Source organism: Balearica regulorum, chromosome 6, assembly GCF_011004875.1.
Source record: "Balearica regulorum gibbericeps isolate bBalReg1 chromosome 6, bBalReg1.pri, whole genome shotgun sequence".
NCBI lineage: Eukaryota > Metazoa > Chordata > Aves > Gruiformes > Gruidae > Balearica > Balearica regulorum.
Genome location: NC_046189.1, coordinates 1,809,332 through 1,819,809, shown reverse-complemented (window position 1 = coordinate 1,819,809; position 10,478 = coordinate 1,809,332). Strand labels below are relative to the sequence as shown.

The following is a 10,478-nucleotide window of genomic DNA, read 5'->3' as shown; positions in this document are numbered from 1 at the left end:
CTGGCTCTGACGTAGCCAGTACCGGACTCTCACGGAAAGAGCACAGAAATCTGCTTGCGCTAATAATTCCCCTGCCACCTCCCCCAGCTTCCAACAACCTGCAATTTAGAGACTTCTGGAGCTGTGGCTGGTTCATGCTGAGGTTGCATCTATTTGAAAAGTCACAGCTTCTTTCCTCATGGGTTTGAGATGCAGCCTGAATATCTGGGCAGCAAAGGAGACATACATAGGCATGCAGAAGGAACCATGCATTTGCAGAAAATCCCATGCACAAAGCTTCAGTAAATGGATTCGCTTGTGGGCCTGCTGAAAAGACTCAAGTAACAAAAAAGACGTGGTTTAGCAGCTTGTAGGCCAGCTTAGAGAATGCCAGGGAGGCTGTGGTCACTCTAAATGACATTAATCTCCTGGAAGTTGGTGTGGAGGTGTCCTTCTCCCATTTATACACAATTCATCCTCCCCATCGCCTGCTTCCAATCTCCTGCCAGCATCGGTAAAGAGGCTCCATTCAGCCAGTTCAGGTATCAACATCTAACATGAAGTTAGCTTTACAAGCTGACTTTGTCATCCAGCTTCCCATGCAGGTTCCTAGCTAACGGGCAGAGGGAATTGGGTGCCTCTCTGGGGAAGCAGCACCGGACTGTGCTTCCCTGGTCCATCTCCATCTGCTTGCTCCTACGGCTGCTGCTGTGCAGCCCAGCGGTGCCGCTGGCAGAGGTCCTGCCTGTGGTCTGGCTCTTCCCAGGGGTTTTGCTCCTGAGGAGGGTGTCCTCTGCCTCCAGGGGATTTGCTGGTTGGTCCCACCAGTGCTGAGCCATGCTAAAAACCTGACCCTTCCGACCGGGGCGCTTGGCAGTAAATTCAGGCACGGTAAGGTCTTCGACCAGGAAATCAGATGCACGCCTTCAGCAAAGACAATAACGTCCTGCCAACATTTGCAGATCCTTTGGTGGTCTGTCACTCAGAGACTTGGAATCAAGATTGGATGTATCCTTTTAAAAATAATACCCAACTACAAGAAGAAGATCCCACCTGGCTTGGGGCCAAAGTTGCTGGGTAACAACCAAAGGCGCATGCTATCGCAGCAATCAGACCAGAACATGTTAGTGATTCCTTTCTGGCTTTAAATCCTACGAAAACTCGCTTCTTGTTGATGCTGAATTCATAGAGCAGGAATTCACACTTGGGACCATATCCAAGACGACGGGCAGCCATCTAAACGCTTTACTGTTTTTTTTTTTTACAGTGGGACACTGCATCCATGCTGCTGGGAATGGTTCTCAGGTCTTCTGCTCTGATGCTCGTTTGTTTGCCACTGCCTGTTTCTCTCCTGCAGTCTGGTAATCATGACCTTGCTCTTCTGCAGACATGCCCCAGAAAATGGTGCCACTGCTAATCACCACTGATGCAGGGAGGGAAGGATGGGAGATGGTGGAATTCAGCTTATTTTTGACTTAGGGTGATTCAACTGATCCGAATCTTCCCCAAGATTCCCTTCTTTCTGCTGTGAGGCACTTGTCCTTCACACAGAGACTGTCTTTGACCCAGCAATCACCTGCCAGCAGGAAAAAGGAGGAAACACTGAATAGAACAGCGATACCATCATCATCACCAGCTCAGCACTCCTGGAAGGGGACCGTGATGCTGGTCCTCCTGAGGCAGGGCATGCTGGTGTGGAGTCCAACTGCAGAGCTGTGTCCTCACCAGCCGCGCTCAGTAAACAGCCCATCCAAGTGGTTCCAAAATTGCTTTTTATGACTTAATCTTTGCATCGTGGAGTCCAGCAGCCCTCTCTCAGTCCTTTGGTTGTCCCCACCTTCTTCTGCCTTTGTCCTCACGCAGATTTGGGAGAGAGTTTTCTCTTCCAGACCAGTTTGTTGTTGTGGCTGGTATTTGGTCTTGCTCCCAGATTTCTGATTTTTCTCTCCTGATTTCTTAGAGACATTTCTGCAAAACAAAACAACCTATTGGAAAAAAAATAAAAAAAGACTCCTCTCTCCCCCCCAGCGCAGCATCATGATAACACGGTGTGACAGCTCTCCATTAGAAACAGGTTTTGTGCATGCTTGGTCTTGCCACTGTGTCCTCAGCAACGGTTGTGGAGCCAAAGTGTTGTGTTTTTTTTTTTTTTTTCTGAGAAAACTGCCTGAAGCCATAATTTCTGATCAGCCGGATCAGTAACAAATGCACAATTGTGCTGCCACACTTCAGTGCCTTCTTAGCTTCTGCCCGAGTCAACCAAGGCTACGAGGGACCGACACGCATCCAAAGCACATCTAAGGTGGTTGGTAGCAGCCAGGAAGAACCACCTCCCAGATGGAGAGCAGGGCTGGAGCATCTCACGCACGCGGAGGTTTTCCCAAGCTACGGTTCCTGTTTTACAGCAAGAACATGTGCTGGGTTCCCATAAAGTGGCAACAGCTGTCCGTCAAACAGACATCACTCTGTAAATCTGCCCGGGTGACTCTGCTTTCAAACCCGAGGTTCTCCAGGCAGGTTTATGAGGCGCCGCCTGCGTGATTAACAAGTCCCAAGAACCGCTGCGCAGGTGCGGCGAGCAGGAGGGGAGCGGGGCTGGGGGAACACGGGGAGCAGGCCCCAGCATGGCCAGAGCCCTGCCATCAGCCATGCCAGCCTGGTCCTCAGGCTCTGCTCTCTGCTTTGGTGCTCAGCGAGCGCCTCAGGCTCCAAAGTCCCACAGAGATGACACGTTAATGGGAAATGTCATGAGATTTCTGACAGGGTTGGAAGCTGGAGCTGCACAAGCGTGGATGTCTCCTCTCTCTGCCATCTTTCTGGCTGGTCCCAGCTGTGTCTCCTCATAAGCTCTCTCCTTAGGAAAAGCAGAAAGACTAATGAAGAAATCAGCCTCAGTACAGGTATGGGAGACAGAATTTGTGGTCTTTTATAATTTTTTTTTTTTTAATATTTCTTCATTAAACAGAGACTACAAACAATGCAGATATTCAGGATTGCCTGTACCCGAAGAAAGGGCAGTTGGCCAACTGGAATATATAAGCCACTCCTTTAAAAACTGTTCATGCACCTTGCAGAACACATTTTCTGCAATGCTTTACAAAGGGACTCAGATTTGTTTTCCTCAAGAAAAAAAAGTTGCAGAATGATTTTCCGAGTTCTGGACTGGCTGAGTGCTGGCCGAACTCACTGCTCTGATGACACTTAGATTTTAAGGCACTTACCCATGAATGGGAGCGAGGTACCTAAAGTCACCGTGTTGGGACATCCAAATAAAACCACTAACAGCAGCACTAGACGTGACACTAACGGCAGTTTTTCCTATCCCTGGAGATATTCCTCATTGGTTATGGACACAGTGCACTATCTGTGTCCCCTGGAGCCAGTGCTACACTAACCTTGCTAGGGGTACGTTTCAGATGGATGAAGACGACAGTGAAATGCAGCACAAGCAGCCTTCCTAAGGCCATTGCACAAGGGACACCACTTCCTTTCAGAAGTTCCCATGAGCGCTTCCATCCCCCTGAGATCAAAACTCGGCGAAGCACAGGCTGATGTGCATGTTGTCTCCCAAGGATGACCGTTCACTCAAATAAATAGTCACAGACTGCATTGCAGTGACTTGGATGAGGAACTATTTGGCAGTAACAGTCCAGAGGTCATCCCTCAACTCATAAAAAACTCTGTGAAAAGGGGGAAACCACGAGTGAGTGTTTTTATTAGAGAAAATACCTTCCTTCTCCTAGAGACTGGGATTAATTTTCTGTAACTTTGCAAACACCCGGCAGAAAGGTTAAAGCGACTGTGTTCACTTTTAAACACCAAAGACTTTTAAAGCCAAAGACTGTCTTGACTAGTTTATACTAATAATGAAATAAATCAAAGCTATATTAACAATCATTCACCAGTGCCTTCCTCCACAAACTTTGTCATCTGATATTTCTACCCTGCAAATAATAAAGGTCCTGTTACCTTTTTCACTTAAAATCAACATCCTGCATATGCTACGAAGGTTTCATTTCACAATTATTTGAGCATCTCAGAAATAGCCATTATCCCTTTGAAATTCTCTTGCCCTGGAAATCCTTGTTCTGCTTTTCATTACATCGTTACGTTTGCTATTCTTTTAGCTTAAGAAGAAGCACATTCCACTGTTTAATAATAATACTTGCACTTTTCTTGCCCCTAGCACTTCACAAACAATGTGCCCAGTAGTTCAGGCATCCCAGCTATGGCATGTGGCTCAAACAAAAAGGTATAGGAGCTTGGCGGTCCACCCGTTAGCTGTGGCTGTAAGGAGCTCAACCAACCAGTTACGAGGCCAGCACAGGTCCTAGAAATCCCTTTGCGTAGCTGTAGTTTGCCAGTGCCATTACCAACACGTGTTGAGTGAGCCACACAACCAAGAGCTGCACTATCCCACCTGGGTAAAGCGTTCTCAGAGACTCTTGGCATCTTTCATCTAGTCTGCTCTGTTCATATGGGACCCAAGTTCCCAGCTCTGATGATGAGCTGCACAGCATAACATTGGATTAGCAGCAATGACATGATGGACTTGTACTTTGGAGTCATCTAACTTGAAAGTAAAGCGTCTGGTCCTTTCTACATCTGTTCTTTGTCCAGACCAAGGACTGACTCCCTTTATTAAACAATTAAAGATGATGGAAACATGCTCAAATTACTTTCCCAGAAGAAAAAAAAAAAACCAAAACAAAAAGCCATTTTGCCAGAACCAGGAGGTTTCACTGACTCGACTAAAAATATAATTGGGAAGGTTCCCAAAGCTGAGTCTGAAATAAGGCCAAAGGGACAAGAAGGGGAGAGAAAAATCTACCTCCAAAATAACCTCAGGAGACCCTGTTATCTTTGAGATACATGTACAGGGCAACACCTTTCAGGCACTGTGAAGGAAAAAAACTGCAGTGGAAATATTCCTTGAAAGCTGGTTTGTACCCAAAATTCTACGAAATAGTCAAAATTGCAGAGTCTGCTATGGGTGGATTTATTTAGATGACACAGAAAGGGAGACAGGACTGAGGAAGGTAGTTCCCAGCATGAATGGGGAAAATTATAAAGGGAGACGTAGATATCTAGACCTCAAAGAATTCAGGTTCCATTGCCCATCATGGACGTAAATCCAGGACAGTTTCTGACTCAAGGATTTACTTTCATTAGACTCTACTGATTAAAAATGACCAGCAGCCAAATGTTGTTTCTGGATCCCACTGGGTCTGAAGAGGTTTTGGGGGAAATGGTGGTTGAGCAGATCTTGAAATTGTATTGACATGTCATAATCAACAGCACCCCCAACTCAGTGTGGTACCCATGCTACCTCGTTCGCCGTTGGAGACTCCTTCACCCACATCTTCCAGACAAGTGCAAAATTAGCCCAATTAGTTGTACATTCCCTTCCTCTCTGATGAACGGAATTGCAGAAAGACTGGGAGTGCAACAGGTCTGAAGTCGTGGTAAGGGTTGTTCACATGAGGGATGGGAACCTCAGCTTCTCCTCTGAGACCTGACCTCTTTCATAGCTGGCTAAGGGGAAATATTTTCTTGCTTTTCTCTCTTTCTTCCTCTACCTTCCCCCCTTCTGCTTTGTCCAGAGTCTCTCTAAGAGAGCCAAATTCCCCTTGAACATGCTAAAAGTAGGCTTGCTGGAACATCTGCTCTCCATCTGTGGAGCCAGACATATCCCCAGGCAACACTATTAGCAGTGATGGATCTGGAAGGGAACATTAAGCACTGAAGAAGCATCTGCTGAGAAAGAGGAACCCAGCACATAAAACTAACCATGTTATTTGCAGAGCTTCCTTGTCTCTGCCCATTGCTCCCAGTGGACAACTGTCTCCTCCAGAGCCCTGTTCAGGAGAAGACATGCTGTTCTCATGCTGATTTCGGTATTTTTAAGTGTCTTATGTTTGTGCCTAAGGTGGCCAAACGAGGCCTACCAAATGCTCACTTAAACAGTGACCGGGGAGCTGCAGAAGCATCTAAAAGAGAATCTGAAGTCTGGGAACAGCAAAGCGTTCATGGGAGATGAACAACGCAGCAGCAGCGCTGCAGAGGTGTTTTGGGTGGAGGTGGTGCGGCGTGCAGGGAGCTGAGGCAGGAAGGATTGCCTGCTGCCTGTTTTCTGCAAGGCTGAGCCCAAATCTGCTTACAAGGGTGTAGAAGGGACATGCAGTACAAAATTTGTGCCCTGAGCTGACCAAAGAAAGCAAGACACAGTCTCATTATTTAACCACTATTTGCCCTGTATTGTCACACTTGGTATTTTCCTTCATCAAGCAGATCTACACGTAATGGGTTTCTTGTTTAATTTGCACAAGAAGAAAAGGGATAGTCCTAGTGTTTCATACACTGCAGCCTTCTCACATCTACTCTTTTCAAAAATCTTTCCTGCAGCCTGTTTTCTGTTGCCTTAAACTTCCTGGAACAGGTAGAATTGCCACGAGACAAAAAACCCCAGGTTACTAAGAAGAGTCATTAATAGCCTATGCCTTATCTTCAAATAAATCCCTCTGTTCACAGAGCAAAGGTACCAGGCAAAGCAACCTAAGTCATTGTTAGACGGAGGATCTGATCATCCTTTTGGATCCATTGAAAATGCAGGTCATTTTCTGCTTTCTGGCTCTTTATCTGAAGGTACTGAGGTTTGTGCTTTCAGCCGTCCTATCAGGAAGCTGTCTGTGGCTCAGAAACGCCACAGTAGACATCTCTTGAAACTTCACACAGCAGCAGGACATGAGTGTGCGCACGAAGTCAAGCACTCGATTAAGTGTCTTGATAAAAGTTCTTTATGACATGCTTCAGGAAAAGCATTTAGGCTTTCCCTAACTTAAACCACGTTTCCATTCCATTAATTTAAATCCTAAAATATCACTTAAACTACTTCAATTTAAACATTGGCTTAAGCATTGTGGAAATCAAAAAGACCGAAGCACCCACTTATATTCTGCACTTGCTTTTAAGTTCTGGCAGTGCTTAACACCTTCCACCCCATTTGGCCAGCATCACAGGGATGCTGGACACCTGCTACTCTCCCAGTTTCCAACACTTCTCAAGATGTGGCCCACCTGGTTGACCATTCTAGGACTGCACCCATTGTGGTTATGACAGCTGCTGTTATTTTCCAGTCCTTAAGATAGTCTGAGACAGAGCACTGAATGTCTGCATTGCCCACAAAATGTGTAATTTAAGTGTGTGTCAGAAAATGCAGTAATCAAATGAGGTGGTGCTGGCTTACTTAATATGAGGTTCCAATTTAACACAGCAGTGCATCCCATGTCTTTATCCCAACCATTCTCTTGCTAGAAGTGCAGAAGATGCCACTAGCTTCTGCTGTCAAAGAGGGCAGAATCATGTGTTTCTGACAGCTTTATAATAGGGTTTTGTTTCTCCAGCCATGGGAGAATGTGGGGCTATTAACACTTTACCAAAAAGATAAAGGACTGTATTTTGTTTCTTCCTCCTAACGCTCCTAACCAAAACCAACAACAATAACAGCAAAATCCCTGCATGAACCCTGCTCTAAATAGCAAGTGGAGAGACTGAACTTGTGGAAGAACTAAATAATTGCTTCAATGGATTTTCCAGGGGAAAGTCAATAGAAAATTCATTCTCTTGTTACATTAATTCATATTGTTTTGTAGTCAACAGCTAATAAAAAGAGAAACACGTGTACTAATTAGTTTTGAGCAGAGAAGAATAGGATCATTCCCCTGCTGAGGAGCCATGAAGTATTTAAATCATGAGAAACGCTTGGATTTGCAGCCGGGGAAACTTGTGATAATCTTCCTCAAGGACACAACCAGGAGCTGTCCCTGGTATTTTTTGGGGTGGGGTATATTAATGAAATCAGAATCTCATTTTCCTGATCATCAGTTTAGCCTAAAGTTGCAAATTAGCTTGCATTCATTACTTTCTTCAGGTGGGTCAGAGGATGGAGGAACTTTGTTACAACTTTGAGCAGGAAGACTCCGCTCCTGATTTTCTCTTCTGGGATCAGGTCGATCCCAACACTCAATTGGACAACTTCCTACCAGACTGCTCCTCCCTGGTTGACCAGTTCTCCCCTTGGCCCTCCCCGGGGGAGGCGGCGGTGGGAGCGGCGGGGGGTGCTGAACTGGACAGCTCCCCCTCGCCGCCCCCCGGCCACCCCCGCCAGCGGCACGCTGCCAACATCCGCGAGAGGAAGAGGATGCTCAACATCAACTCGGCCTTTGACCAGCTCAGATGTCACGTACCGACCTTCCCGTACGAGAAGCGGCTCTCCAAAATCGACACGCTCCGGTTGGCCATCGCCTATATCGCACTCCTTGGTGAGATTCTCCTCTCCGGGTGCAATCCCAAATCCTACGTGGAGAAGTGCCTGAAGGATGGTTTGCGAAGTCAACACCGGGCAACCTGGAATACAAGTGGTGAGTGAAGGAAGGGTTGTATTTTCGGGGACTGCAGCGCCGCTTTGAGTTGCCAGTGGGAGCAAATCGATCCAATTGCGTTTGAACACCCACTTGTCACATTCAAATACCTCTGGCAACATACATCTTTCCTTCAAAACAGAGTAGCTCAGTAATGTCACAATAGAAAAAAAAAATCCAACTTTTTCTTCTAACTTTCTTTGAAGGAGCATCTTTTCCTTAAAAAACAAACAAAAGAACAACTTACTAAGCTCATGGGAATGGTTCCTTTTACAAATAAAATTAAAGATTTTGTTTATTCTCAGAGTACCTTTTTAGATTTTTTTTTTTTATTCTGTGCAAAGTTGTTCTTTTATAACACAAGCTGATGGAGCCTTTATTTTCTTTACAAGTTTTCTTTAGCTTGTACCTGACTGAGAAAAACACTTGGCTTTGAACATAAATGGAATCCCATTCTTAAAAATACATATGTTCAAGTAACCTAGACTTTCTTAGAGATATTACAGTTTAACACTGAGAACCAGGATAAACAAGACAGTGCACTCAAATTTCAGGTTTGTTTCAAAGTATAGGGGAATAAATGCCTGTTTGCAATTTACATTCTTATATAATTATTTCTATTCTAAAGTGAAGGACTGTCATTCTGTTTTCTGCTTGGCTTGTACTTACACCTGACTTAGGTGGGACTGAACTTTGTGCTTGCTTCCACCAGAATACGTCACTTCATCAGTCCACTGGATGGTGAAGATGGGAAATTGCCCAAGTAACAGGGGGTCAAGTCTTGGATAGAAAGCAAGAGGTCTTGTGTTACTTAGCAGTGCAGGGAGGAGCAGAGGGGGATTTTTGGTAGTTCTTGGCACTTTGCATTATAAGGTAATTAAATCCCTTTCTAACTCTGTCCCTTCGCAGTATAAGTTCCTTTGGATTTTGTCACTTTTTGGAAATGGGTCTTGAAGCATATCAACCTTCAAAAAGTTCAGAATAAGTAGAGAAAAGTCATTGCAAAAGAATATTCCTTTTTCATTTCACAGGGAAGTGTCAAAGGGACAAAGCCTACAGGGAAAAAGCAATCAGTTTACTTTAGAGGAAAAGTTAATTAACTCTCTTCTCCTTTCCTGTTGATTTCGATTAGCTACATGACTGGGAAAATGAATCCTGATATACCACTGATCATAGCTCTCTTGACTACAGAGAACATTTATACTTTATTTTCCAGCTACCCCCACCTTTAATAGATAAACGATGTCTCTCATAGGTATTGCCTCTTTCTCCAGGCTTCCAGTTAACTAATATTTCTGAAGAGCTCCACTTGGAAAGATCTAAATGAATGAGGGTGCTTTTTTTTTTTTTTTTTTTTTTTTTGAGAGAGGCTGAATAGTTGACTTGTTAAACTCTAATTTAAACGGTTTTAAATTCACGCGGTATGTCTTTACTTTGTTTTCCTTTCTCCCTTCTGTTCTGCGCAGATCTGACAGCCCGCCTGTCTTGGGTAAAGTGGGATTAAGCGGTACCCAAAAGGAAGATCTTTAGAGGCAGCATATTGCAAAACGTGATGACCCGACTGCTGGGTACCGGCTGTTAAATTCTCAGTACTGCATGCAAAAGCATCGCACTTACAACTTCACGTATTGTCACAGATCGCATTCTCGCCACATGTCCAGCATCCAGCCTCTTTCGGCATTAATTCATGGCTGTGTAGGGCCTTCTGCTTCTCTTTCTTCTAGTTTCTCACACACTTACAGACCGCTCTTGCATGAAAATAATACAGCAGATTAAAAATCAGTGTCGTTACAATCACAGCAACAACATTTTCTCTTCCACTGAACGAGAACTGTGTCCAAATCACATTTCCAGTGCGTGGGAAAACCTACCCCGATCACACAAAAAAAACCAGCACCACCTGTTGCAACCTACTGCTTGGCTTAAGATATCCGGGGCAAGAACTGCAAAAGTCACCAGTGATTTAGACCACAGAGACCAAAAAAGGCCTGGGGTTCAGGAGAAGAGAGGTCTTTCTGTCTGCACATCTCTCATGCCTTCCTCCCAACTTTGGGAGGTCTGAGTCCAAGGCATTTTGGT

The 10,478-nt window shown here is 45.0% G+C and overlaps 1 protein-coding gene across 1 annotated transcript; it reads left to right on the top strand.

The window, feature by feature from the left end:
* Nucleotides 1-7,921: 7,921 nt before the first annotated feature.
* On the top strand, nt 7,922-9,903 carry LOC104636061 (helix-loop-helix protein 13-like). Its single transcript, XM_010303110.2, has 2 exons — nt 7,922-8,399; nt 9,866-9,903. The coding sequence occupies exons 1-2, from the start codon at nt 7,922-7,924 to the stop codon at nt 9,901-9,903; spliced, it is 516 nt and encodes a 171-aa protein (XP_010301412.2).
* The last annotated feature ends 575 nt before the right edge of the window (nt 9,904-10,478 follow it).

What these genes read in the sequence shown, in the direction of transcription:
- LOC104636061 (XM_010303110.2), top strand. Translation starts at nt 7,922, where the DNA reads ATGGAGGAACTTTGTTACAACTTTGAGCAGGAAGACTCCGCTCCTGAT. An exon ending in GGCAACCTGGAATACAAGTG is followed by an intron (nt 8,400 to 9,865) that starts GTGAGTGAAGGA and finishes TGTTCTGCGCAG; the next exon opens with ATCTGACAGCCCGCCTGTCT.